General features: G+C 48.5%; 1 protein-coding gene across 1 annotated transcript in view; it reads right to left on the bottom strand.

The window, feature by feature from the left end:
• Positions 1 to 274: 274 nt before the first annotated feature.
• DISP3 (dispatched RND transporter family member 3) overlaps positions 275 to 12,946 on the bottom strand; it is a 37,638-nt gene continuing 24,966 nt past the window's right edge. Inside the window, exons 14-20 of the mRNA XM_070758272.1 lie at positions 11,920 to 12,095; positions 11,695 to 11,821; positions 10,148 to 10,293; positions 7,674 to 7,833; positions 5,471 to 5,584; positions 1,769 to 1,935; positions 275 to 637 (exon numbers count right to left, since the gene is read on the bottom strand). Coding sequence (XP_070614373.1) covers positions 275 to 637; positions 1,769 to 1,935; positions 5,471 to 5,584; positions 7,674 to 7,833; positions 10,148 to 10,293; positions 11,695 to 11,821; positions 11,920 to 12,095 — 1,253 coding nt within the window. The remainder of the gene's footprint in view (positions 638 to 1,768; positions 1,936 to 5,470; positions 5,585 to 7,673; positions 7,834 to 10,147; positions 10,294 to 11,694; positions 11,822 to 11,919; positions 12,096 to 12,946) is intronic.

The following is a 12,946-nucleotide window of genomic DNA, read 5'->3' as shown; positions in this document are numbered from 1 at the left end:
TTTGCTACCGGTGGGGCGTCCTTTACTGTTCTGGTAGCAACCTGCTACTGGAAAGACCCCAAGCGACAGCTCTGATTTCACCAGAAGACGGAGATACAGCTCCAGGGGATTCCATTCCGCTGACGGGTGAGTGGTCCACACGGGCAGAGAGCTGTCCCCACAGCAACAGGATCAAACCCCACCCACCCCTAAATGATCATGCACCCAAGAAGCCCCAGCTCTCGCTCTCTCTCTTTTTTGAGAGGGGAAATCGGGCAGGAGGGTCTCTGGGGAGCTATAAGTCGGCCCCGCTGAGGAGAGTGAACTCCAATCCGCTTCTCAGCAGCACCAGATAAAGGCCGAGGCCGCCTGCTCCGGCTAGCAGCACCCCCAGCAGGGCCTTGAGGAAGGAAGTCCGGCTGCGGGTGAAGGAAGGCGGACCCATGATGCTCAGCAGGGCTGTGCTGACAGTCAGGGTGTAGAAGATGGAGAGGCCTGTGTTGAGGGCCACAATCTTCCCGAACTTGGCGAAGGGCGCGATGATGCAGAAGAAGAGTGGGACGGTGGCGATGACGGTGGTGACGGCGCTGGAGACGACTGCCACGCCCACGTGACGCACCGATTCCACCGTCCTCCACTGGCGGCTGGAGCTGGGGTCCTGTGGGCCGCAAGAGAGAAATTCAGCTCTGCTTCTCTTTCCCTCCCTCACCCCTCCCTCATCCCAGGCCTTTAAGGCCATGTTAGTACTATGTACTGTCAGGCTGAAGCCATTGTTTGAGTTAGAGACTTTGGCCTGCCACAAATAGAGCAGTATCATGAGAATTGGGTACTCCACGGTACTAGTCTATTTGTGGCAGGCCAAACTCTCTAACTCAAACCATGGCTTCGGCCTGACATAACTAGTTGGGTTTGGCACTATATAGAATAAATCAACAATGTATGCTTAAATGTATTGGAACACTATTGCTTTAAGAGCTAGTGTTACGGATTGCCATAAGAGGGAGCCAGAAGCGTGGTTCTCTGTCTCGGCTATGCTCTGCTATTTCTGTTTTTGTGACTAATCTGTTGTAAGAGCTGTGTGTTCAAATGATGGTTTATGTATTTGTAAGCTGGCGAAGAAAGCTTATAATATTGTATATGTATTGAGAGTTAATTGACTGATTTAACTGTGTATGACTAGGACTGTCCTTGACTATGATATTTGCAAAAGTAATGTTTTATACACTAAATCTAAATGGATTGTATTACTGAATTATTACTAGTATCTCTGGACTATCAGGTGGATATCTGCTAGACCTCCACTTTTCCTCTGTGTATGCGTACCTGACTACTCAGAGATAATTTTGCACAAGGCAAGGAGAGAGGGAGGGAGGGACAGAGGAAGGAAGGAAGGAAGGAAGGAAGGAGAGACAAGGATGGAGGGAAGGAGGAAGGAAGGAAGGAAAGAAGGAAGGAGAGGCAAGGATGGAAGGAAGGAGGAAGGAGGGAAGGAAGGAAGGAAGGGAGCCACAATGATGCAGTGGTTAGAATGAAGTACTATAGGCTAATTCTGCTGACTGCCAGATGCCCGCAGTTTGGCAGTTCAAATCTCACTAGGCTCAGGATTGACTCATCCTCTTGACCTTCCGAGGTGGATCAAATGAGGACCCAGATTGTTGGGGCTGACTCTGTAAACCGCTTAGAGTGCAGTAAAGCACTTTGAAGTGGTATATAAGTTGATTGCTATGATCTCCTGGATGCAGAAGTGGGGAAAGGAGGAAGAAGCAGATACCCCAAGACAAATCCTCACCTCCGCCAGATGAGGAGGGAGGCTCTCCCCAGCCAGAAGGAAACCCTCCACCAGATGCACGCAATAGTCCACCGAGGAGCCCACCAGGATGGAGAGCGAGACGGCTTCCACGGCGCCAATCTCCCAGCCCGACCAGTACATGACAGTAACCACCAGACAGACGACGCCTGATGAAAGAGACCGTCAGTCAACAAAAGTCACACTTTTCTCCCCGGTTCAGGGCTCAATTTTGGAGTCCGCCTGGCACTGATTTGTTACTGGTGAGGAAATTTGGGGACTTTCCAGGAGGGGGAAAGGCAGGCTGGGCATCATCGGGTGCAGCCATCTTATTTGACCCCAAGTCCCTCTTAAAACAGCGGTCCCCAAAATTTGCAGCTTGGTGGCCCTGCTGGGAAGGGAAGAGGGAAACCAATCCACGTAAATGGCATGTCCATGCCCGTGTGCAGCATGCAGTGTGTACGGGGCCCACCCAGGGCTGTCTTCAAAAATGTTAACAAGGGGTTCTCTGCCTGTTTGCTGGGAAGCCGTGGCCATGGTTGGCGTGGTTCAGTGACGGGCAGTAGCCAGTGCAGTCAGGTGCTCCATCCCAGTAGGAAAATCCAGGATGTGTGCACAGCTACAAGTCCCCAACATGCCTCCATGCGAGATTTAGCTTCTGTGCATGTACAACAATGGGACACTCGTGCGAGCGAAATTTCGGCAAATTTTTCTGATTTTTTGCTTCTGCGCATGTGCAGAAGCAAAAATATAGGCAAAAATCACTGAATACTCAGTCGCGCGCATGTTATTGCATGAGATTTAACTTGCTGTGCATGCACAGAAGCCAAATCTTACACCGAGGGGCATGTGCGTACTCACCGGACACATTCATGCCTGCTATGGCCTCGGAGGGCGGACCGGTAGCGCCAAAGACTAGCAGCCCTTCACTGGTGTGGCCTAGTCGGCCTCCTGCACCAAGGCAGGGAGGGGGCATATTTTTGGTCTCCCATGGCTCTGGAGGCTTTCCCCAAGCCTCCGGGAGGGTGAAAACAGCCTCCCCAGGCTCTAGAGGCCGTCTGAAGCCAGAAACAGGCTCTTTTCCAGCTGTCCTGAACTTCCTGCAGGCCTGTTTTTCACCCTCCCTGGGTCCCGTGTGTCCTGCATTTACCCGCATCCAAAACGGGCCACATGGGGGCTCCTGGGAGGGGTGGGGAGGGTGGGGCCAGCCAGGAATGGGGGTTCTCCGAATTGTACAGAATCTTAGCTAGACGTTCTCCCTAATCTCTACAGATTATTATTATTATTATTATTATTATTTATTAGATTTGTATGCCGCCCCTCTCCGAAGACTCAGGGCGGCTCACAGAATAGATACAAACATAAGCATGTAGCACAAATCTAATAATTTAAAATACAACTAAAAACCCTAATGTACCCTGTTTCCCCGATAGTAAGACACCCCTGATTGTAAGACATATCGGGGGTTCCAGGGGGGTCGGCTAATATAAGCCGTACCCCGAAAGTAAGACATATGTCTTACTTTCGGGGAAACACTGCCTCCCTCTCATCTAGCTGCGCGCCGCCTCCTGCCCACGTCCGCACCGTCCCCCTCTCCGTACGTCGCCGCGTCTGCCACCTCCCCCTGATCTTAATGAGCGCCGCCTCCTGCCCACTTCCGCGCCGCCCCCCCTCCATACGTCACCGCGTCTGCCGCCTCCGTCTGATCCAAATGAGCGCCGCCTCCTGCCCACTTCCGCGCCGCCCCCCTCCATACGTCACCGCATCTGCCGCCTCCGTCTGATCCAAATGAGCGCCGCCTCCTGCCCACTTCCACGCCGCCCCCCTCCATACGTCACCGCGTCTGCCGCCTCCGTCTGATCCAAATGAGCGCCGCCTCCTGCCCACGCCTGCGCCGTCCCCCTCTCCATACGTCGCCGCGTCTGCCACCTCCCTCTGATCTTAATGAGCGCCGCCTCCTGCCCACTTCCGCGCCGCCCCCCCCTCCATACGTCACCACGTCTGCCGCCTCCGTCTGATCCAAATGAGCGCCGCCTCCTGCCCACGCCTGCGCCGTCCCCCTCTCCATACGTCGCCACGTCTGCCACCTCCCTCTGATCTTAATGAGCGCCGCCTCCTGCCCACTTCCGCGCTGCCCCCCCTCCATATGTCACCGCGTCTAAATGTTAATTTTATGGTTAAAACAAAAAATTCGACATTTTTTTTCCAATATAAGACATACCCCGAAAGTAAGACATAGTGGGGCTTTTGGGGATAAAAAGAAAGTAAGACACTGTGTTACTTTCGGGGAAACACGGTAATACGCCATCATATAGTCCAATCACGCCAGACATTACATTTATTGGTCTGAGGGTCCAGGTCTAATTGCCCCAAGCCTGGCGACATAGATGGGTCTTGAGCCTTTTGCAGACGGTGAGGAGAGTGGGGACAGTACGAATCTCCAGGGGGAGCTGATTCCAGACAGCCGGCGCCCCCACAGTGAAGGCTCCTCCCCTAGGCCCCGCCAAATGACATTGGTTGGTTGACGGGATCTGGAGAAGGCCAACTCTGTGGGACCTTACCGGCTGCAGGGATGTATGTGGCAGAAGGCAGTCCTGTAAGTAATCAGGTCCAATGCCATGTAGGGCTTTGTAGGTCATCACCAACACTTTGAATTGTGTCCGAAAACCAATCGGCAACCAGTGCAGTCTGCGGAGTGATGGAGAGACATGGGGATATCTGGGTAGACCCAGGACCGCTCACGCGGCCACATTCTGCAAGATTTGAAGTTCTTCAAAGGTAGCCCCATGTAGAGAGCATTGCAGTAGTTGAACCTTGAGGTGATAAGGGCGTGAGTGACCGTGAGCAAGGATTCCCTATCCAAATAGATCCCTAGCAACCCACCCCTAGACCCACCGCTCGAACAAGTTGAACTGTGAACAAGTGCATACTGGGCAGTCTCTTGTGGGGCCCTGCTCGAAAAGAATGAAAAGAGAGGAGGAAACTTCTCAAACCTGGTTTCTGGGAAGGGTTGGCTGCTTGCTTTGACATTCTGCTAAACCTTTTTTACGAGGGTCGCCCAGAAAGGAATGCACCACATTTTTTTTTCTCAGCCTACAGTAATGGTAGGAATGCAAAACATTAGATCTACATTATTTGAATTGTCAGGAGTGTGTGTGTAAATTTTGCTTTTCTTCAGACTGATAGCGTAGCTGCAGCCGTGTTTCGAAATGGCGTCAGTAAGGGATGTACGTTACAAGCAGTGTGTCATAATTGAATTTCTCACTGCGGAGAAAGAAACTGTTGAGAACATTCACAAATGTTTGTGTACAGTTTATGGGAAATCTGCAGTCGACCGAAGTATGGTTAGTCGCTGGGCACAAAGGGTGAGGCCATTAGAGGCGATTCGCACAGTGCAGAAATGGCTTCGTGACCAGAACAAGGAGCGGTACCGACAGGGCATACACACCCTTGTGCGTAGAACGGGATGGAGATTATGTGGAAAAATAGGGAATGTAGAAGAAACCTCATTCTTTCTTGTGTGTAAGTTTCATTGTGTTCAATAAATAATTGTTGAAAAAAAATGTGGTGCATTACTTTCTGGGCGACCCTCATCAACCAAAACCACAACAGGGCCCTATACAAATTTAGCCCTATACAAATTTACCCGAGAATAGAAGCGCCAGGATGAGTCAAGGCAGGGAAATGTTGATAGAGCACCTGTACCTAAAATGGTGAGCAAGACGGGAAGCAGGAGGAGAAGGTGGGTGGTGAAGAGGGCGACAGCAGCAATGCAGATCACCAGGGAAAGGATGAGGCCGAAAAGGGCACTTTGTACACCTGGAACAGAGAGAGAGAGAAGAGAGAGAGAGAATCACTCTGCACCGTGAAAGGGGAGGTAATATATAATTGCACCAGAATTTGGGAGAAGCAGAGGTGATATTTGTTCTGTCTTGCACAGCAGCTGGCCAGTAATTAGCCCCAAATTAAAACTCAAACACAAAGGTTTCAAAATGAACAAGAGTCTATTTACAATGATGTTTGTTGAACTGCACAAATGTGAACCAAAACAATGTCTTTCAACTGCCAAAATCCAGGCGTGAGGCCAAGTTGATAAGATAAAATCCAACACAGTTGCTTCTCGAGCCAAAGTCTACTTAAATTTTTATTAACCCTATGAATGTCCAGTACTTTAGCAAGGTTTGTCAGGCAAAAACACTCTTTACTAAGAACACAAACTGAAATAACATGAACTAACTGCTAGAATGAAACCCACTGTTATCTGCACTGGGGTGTGGCTCTGCTTAAATACCCTGAGGGTGTGACCCATTACCCAGCAGTATTACTCATGAGTGACTCTTCTCCTAGCCAACCATTCAAGCCTCTGAGCTGCCCTTCACACCCTGGTGTCCAGAATAGACTCCTCTTTCCCTGTGCCACTTAAGACAGAAAGTGCTGATTCATTCATGTCAGGAAGTGCAGCAGACCCTGGCTGTTGTTCTGCCCGTCACCCCTCATCACTTTCACTGTCACTCTCAGGTGCCAGGAATACAGGATGCTTACCTTGCCCCTCCACAGTTTCTGCTTTCTCTGAGTCCATGATTATTTGTGCAGTACGTAAGCGAACCACAACACATGCTCTATAGCAGAGGTGGGGAACTATGCCCCCTTTACAGTTTGGCTGCTGCCAATTCAGATTTGTTTGGGTGAACCAATAATTCCAATGATCAGCTGGCCCTGTCCTCTATTTCCTTCTTTCTGGTTCAGCTGATTCACGCAGCACAGCTGATTTCCACACCTCTGCTGTTTTACTTACCGGGGTTGCCTTAGAAGGTAAGCAGCTAAGCATCAAATTGCTGTATTTTAGACGCTGCGTGCAAATGTATTAAGCGAAGTGCAGAATCACTGAACCAGTTGCAGCCAACCACTGCCTTTTTATAACTTGTGGACTTCAATCCCCAGAATTCCGTAGCCCGACGTGCTTGCACACTTACGGCTGGGGACGTGTTAGCTGGAGAATTCTGGGAGTTGAAGTCCCTAAAACATAAAAATTTCCAATTTTTCAATTGCTTACTTTATGGCAGAGGTGCGGGAACTATGGCTCCTTTATGACTTGTGGACTTTAATTCCCAGAATTCTGGGAGTTGAAGTCCACAAATTATAAAAGGGTCCTACCCCTGCTCTTCAGCAATGATCAGGAGTAGGGGGGCATGTATCCCATCCATGTTCAGGAATAACAGGGGGTATACTCTAACAGAGTTCACCCTTGTTAGGACTCTGTCCATAACTGTTGGGTTGGCAATATATTGGCTGCAGGTGTTGCATACTACCACAATGGGGAGCTGGAGTTTATACCTTATTTCTCTGAGTCACCCTCTCTGTTCCTCTTTGTCTGGCCACTCACTGTTAGGTTTGCTCTGCAATTCCCTTCATGCTCTGTATTGTAGTCATTTATTATAGCTAAAATGTGTTTAGGGTTGATATTTTTGTTTGCTGATTATGACAAAGACAACTGGTAAGAAAAACTATGTACTTGGCAATATTTAGTATTCCTACTATTATGTGTATGATTGAGTAGTGAATAACTACTCAGCCACACACAGATATACTAACTTGAATTAAAGTTTACTTTGAGAAATAACATATTCAGATAAACAGTATAATGTTATTTCTCAAAGTAAACTTTAATTCAAGTTAGTATGTCTGTATGTGGCTGAGTAGTTATTCACTACTCAATCTAAACGTTTCTGTGTGTGCACAACCTTGGCAAACCAGGATTACTCTGCTCATACATTAATAACCCTCCCTCTCTTAGGACTAACAGGTTGCAAGCTGCATAGAGTCACTGTATGTTAAATGACCAAATACAAAACACATTTGCTAGTAAGGATAAATCATAGTTATTTCTCATTCTCATCCTATCCCTCACCTATGATTTCCATAAAGATCTGCTTCCAATGCTCACAGGTCTGGAAACCTCGGTGCAGCGAAGACCCTTCTGGAAACTGTCGGATCTGGTCCTGAAGGAAGGCTTCCCATTTGCGATAATCGGAATAGGTCTGGAAGGACGACTTTCCCTTGTAGGTGGTCTGAAGGAAGGAAGGAGAGGGACATTAGAGGAAAAAGACAAGGCAGAATGACAGAATAACAGTTGGAAGGGATCTTGGAGGCCTTCTAGTCCAACCCCCTGCTTGGGTAGGAAACCCTACACTACTTCAGACAAATGGTTGTCCAGCATCTCAAAAACTTCCAGTGATGGAGCATTCACAATTTCTGGAGGCAAGCAGTTCCATGGATTAATTGTTCTAACTGTCAGGAAATTTCTCCTTAGTTCTAAGTTGCTTCTCTCTTGGTTTAGTTTCCATCCATTGTTTTTTGTTCTACCCTCAGGTGCTTTGGAGAATAGTTTGACTCCCTCTTTTTTGTGGCAACCCCTGAGATATTGAAACACTGCTATCATGTCTCCCCTGGTCCTTCTTTCCATTAAACTAGACATTCCCAGTTCCTGCAACTGTTCTTCATAAGTTTTAACTTCAGGATCCCTAATCATCTTTGTTGCTCTTCTCTGCACTCTTTTCAAAGTCTCAACATTATTTTATCAACACGGTGACCAAAACTGAATGCAATCTGGTCTCTCTTGGGCTGAGTAAGGGTATCCACACAGGAGGGAAGTTGCAGACCGGACAATGGTTGGATAAGAGGTAGAAGGAAAAGTGGTGTGAGAAACATGTCAGAAAGGACCTTAATGTTCTGACCTAGAGCATGAAGCAGACTCAAAAAACCTTTTAATTAAGTTACTGTGAATTCCTCTCATTCACATCCAGCTAAGATTTCAAGGGAGAATTTACAGTTCCAGACCTTATCTGGCTTGGAGAGCTGCCAGGCCCATATCTTCAAAACTTGGCAAGGATTCTCGGAGAGTTACCAACCAATTAAGTGAACTAATTGTCTCCTGCACACTCCACTCTGCTTTCACTCCTCTTTATTCTCTATGGGAAGGGCCATTCATCGTCCGCCTTGTTGAGGTTGGATAACAGCCAGCTCCTCTAATAGCAGACTTTGAGCCAGAGGAGCTGGGTCTGTCCAAGCATTAGAGACCTGTGTGGCTATCGGAGGATTCAGACAGTGAGGGGGAAAGAGAGTTGGAAGCTGAAGGTTCTGGAGAAATAGAGGTGGAGGCCCCTGCAATGTCTATGGAACCCCCAGCTAGGGCCTTGACTGGGTCGGATGAGGAGGGGGGGATTAATGATCCAATCCTGAATCTGCGTGCACAAAGGATTAGGGGGAGACAGGAACAGTTGCACAGATGCAGGAGGAGATCTTGATCAGAGCTGAGAGTAACAGGGAATTCTGCAGCATGCATAAAAGGGGAGGTTTGTGGGAATGTTCTTTGCAGGAGTTATCGTTCGTGGTTTAACAGAGAAAGAGAAACAGATCCAGAGTTTTCTCTAAACCAACACCCCTGCTTTCTTGGAGAAACCCAGCCTTTGGAAAATTGTTTTATGAAAGACTGTAGCTATTGCAAAAATAGCTTCAGCCCAGTTCGGACACATTATTTACAAACCTTGGGGTTTTTTTGGACGTTTGTTATCGGCCTTGAAGATAACTTGGACTCTTTGGCAGTAAACAGACAATCTTTTGCCGCAATTGCAGTTCTCAGACAACTTGTTAATGAAAGATATTTTTGTGTTTCTGAAACTCCAGTCTGTGTGTTACTTTGACCTTAATTACTGCTCAGCTGTCACACCAGGCAGAATACACCTGTGCCTCTACTCCTGAGTCAACCCTTGTTCCTTAGCTGCTCCCTTTTAATGGCAGCTCTGTCATCAGGAACAGGCTCCAGCTGTTCTTCTGCTCCACTGACATACAACTCTGAAGGCAGTTGACAACTGTCAGACAGCCTCTGGCCCCGTCTCTGCCTCCGACCTAGAGCACTCATCAGAGCCTTCTCCCCAGACTCAAGGACTGGCCCATGTTCCACCCCAACCTCTCAATGTCTGAATCTTACACCAGCTCTGCTGGCCACTGGTGGGCCATAACACCTCCTTCCTTTTCTAGGTAGCAAAAGGAAAGGAGGGGAGAAATACTAGCTAATATTCATTGTGGTGCTTCTTGTCTGGACTACCTTGAAGGGCTAACAACAATTTTGCAAGCCTGAAAACATTTCTTCCAAGTTTTCTTTTCCCTAAATACCCAAATCACACTTCAGATTAGATGTGGAAACTAAACTCAACTAAACACTTGAAGGCTTTTCCGTTTTTTATTTGTTTGGGGCAGCTTTCTTGAGAGTTTGGAAGTCTAGCTCTAGAGGACTAGGATCTTGATCTGTTTTTCAGTTCTGGAGGAGACAAAAAGGACACGGCCATCCCAGAAAGCCAGAACTGGAAAGCAGAAGTTTCTCACCGACTCAAAGGCCATGGAGATCCATTGGACCTTGCCGTCCTTCACCCCCACCGTCCCATGGGAGAGCTGTCCGGGAAGCAGGTTGGGCTCAGGGAGGTTCTTACATTCTGGGTGTAGCATCTGAAGGACAGAGGAGACACTGTAACCTAGAGAGGGAAAGAAAAGCGGGTTTTTTCCCCTGTGTAATTCTGCAAATCGGGGTCTGTTCTGACCCAGCCTTATTATTTATTATCTCTTGTGAATTAAATTGCATTCACCCACCCAAAAGTCCTTCAAAGAGTTAACTGCAGCAACAGGCCTTATCAGTTCCTTGCAATAATTGCAAGGCCCGTGAGCTCCCAGCCAAAAGGCTGCAAAGGAAGTTCTGGCAAGCAGTCTCTGTGGCACGAAAACGCAATGAGCAAAATCTTCAGAAATACAAACTGTTGTCTCCTATGACAACCACTCCCCTGTCCTTCTATTTCTTCCCCAGCCAGGGAGGGGCTCTTCAGCATCCACATGTGCTTTGCTTCCCGAGTCAACTCCATAGAAACATAGAAGATTGATGGCAGAAAAAGACCTCATGGTCCATCTAGTCTGCCCTTATACTATTTCCTGCATTTTATCTTAGGATGAATATATGTTTATCCCAGGCATGTTTTCATTCAGTTGCTGTGGATTTACCAACCATGTCTGCTGGAAGTTTGTTCCACGTATCTACTACTCTTTCGGCAAAATAATATTTTCTCACGTTGCTTTTGATCTTTCCCCCAACTAACTTCAGATTGTGGCCCCTTGTTCTTGTGTTCACTTTCCTATTAAAAACACTTCCCTCCTGAACCTTATTTAACCCTTTAACATATTTAAATGTTTCGATCATATCCCCTCCTTTTCCTTCTGTCCTCCAGACTATACAGATTGAGTTCATTCAGTCTTTCCTGATAAGTTTTATGCTTAAGACCTTCCACCATTTTTATAGCCCGTCTTTGGACCCGTTCAATTTTGTCAATATCTTATTGTAGGTGAGGTCTCCAGAACTGGACACAATATATTCCAAATGCGGTCTCACCAGCGGGATCACAATCTCCCTCTTCCATTGTTCACCTCTTTTAACTGGTCCCAGCTGCTATTCCTCTTCATTCATCTCAGCCTCCAAAGGCAGCTGGTGGCTGGGAAATATCAGATGGCCCTGGCTCTATCTCTGCATCCAGGTTCATCCCCTTCATCATCAGTCTCCCGCCAGCTCTGCTGGCAGCTGGCAAGGCACAACAAAAACTGCCCACACATCTATGTTCATAGTGCATTTATTTTATTGGTACTGTCACCTTTCTTGCTGGGTGTCTCACAACAGCAATACACACGCTCTACAGGTGGCAAGATTTTTCTTTACTTTTTCTCTGGCTAAAGAATGACCACACTGGTAGCCCTTCCAGGTGAGTTAAAGATCTCCACTGGATTGACACGAATGATCTCTGGCTATATTGCTCCACCATCTCCTAGCTTTTATGTCGACCAGCTTAATCAAAACAGCCCTGCTTCTAAGGCCTGAGAAGGGGAAGGGGAGATACCTGAAGGGAGGCATTGGGCTCCTCCTGGCTTGACCAGCTCGGCGTTGCTGGCGATGGCCTTACAGATCTGGCACAGGTTGCCGATTTCTTTGAACAGGTCGAAGCTGCTGTCGTAGATGACACTACCCTTTCCAAAGGAGATACAATCGACGAAGAGGACATATAAGCCGGACCTGGACCTGGGACAGCTCTTCCAGCCCACAGACCCCAGGAAAGGACACACACCATGTCTCCAATGACGTGGTTGTCAGTGTGGTGGGTACGGTTGACCCCGAGGATCCCAAACACCACGAAGACCATGGCACCCGTGTCCACCAGCGGGCGCACGGCAGGCTTCCCGCAGTTCCCGTTCCTGCAGGGGTTGAATCCTGAGGTCATGGAGAACCTGGATCTGGCAGAGGCTGGAGAAGGAGAGAAGACAGAGCAAGGAAGTGGCGGGCAGAAGGACAAATTTAAAGAACCGTATCTTTACATTGGAGTTAATTTAATTTTTTTTTTTTTTAAATAATCTTTATTAAGTTTCTACATATAAAAAACAATCTAAACAAACAAAACATACAAAAAAAGAAAGAAAAATGAAAGAAAGTAGACAGACAAATCAGCTTATAAACTTATAGAACATATAGAGCGTTCAGTTTCAGCAGTGTTTGATATATGCACATACCGTATTTTTCGCTCCATAAGACGCAGTTTTTTTCCTCCCAAAGTAGGATGAAAAATCAGCCTCGTCTTATGGAGCGAAGATGCAGGCAGGGAGGGGGGGGGAGGCTGCGAAGTCGGAAGCGCCATCCCGCCGGCTGGCTGGCTAGCTGCTGCCTGGCCCCCTCCCTCCCGGAGGAGGGTCTCCCTCCTCACCACCAGCGGCGCTCCCCCCGCCAGCCAGCCAGCCAAGCCCTGCCCGCCGGAACCGGCTTCTCGCTCTCCACCTGCCGCCCGCCGCGTTTGCAGGAGGTGGGGAGGGTCGGGCGGCCCGCCAAGGCCAGGAGGGACGCCGCTGCCCCCCCTTCCCTCTCTCCGCCCGCTGCTGCGCCGAGAGGAAATGCCGACAAAGGCTTTTCTCAGCGGAGGCCGGCGAAGGCGATATTCAATGCCCTGCCCGCCTCACCTTTGCCGAGAGCTCTCAGCAAGGGGGTTGTAGGAGAGGCGGGGCCGGCGGCAAAGGTGATATTCAATGTCGGGGGCGCACGGGCGGTTGCACGCGCTCCCTATCTCCCTGCTAGCCCACTCGGAATATTCAAAATAAGAAAAGCCT

Source organism: Erythrolamprus reginae, chromosome 8 (assembly GCF_031021105.1).
Source record: "Erythrolamprus reginae isolate rEryReg1 chromosome 8, rEryReg1.hap1, whole genome shotgun sequence".
Classification (NCBI taxonomy): domain Eukaryota; kingdom Metazoa; phylum Chordata; class Lepidosauria; order Squamata; family Dipsadidae; genus Erythrolamprus; species Erythrolamprus reginae.
Note: the sequence above shows the minus strand (reverse complement) of the source record. Positions and strands in the feature narration are given on the sequence as shown.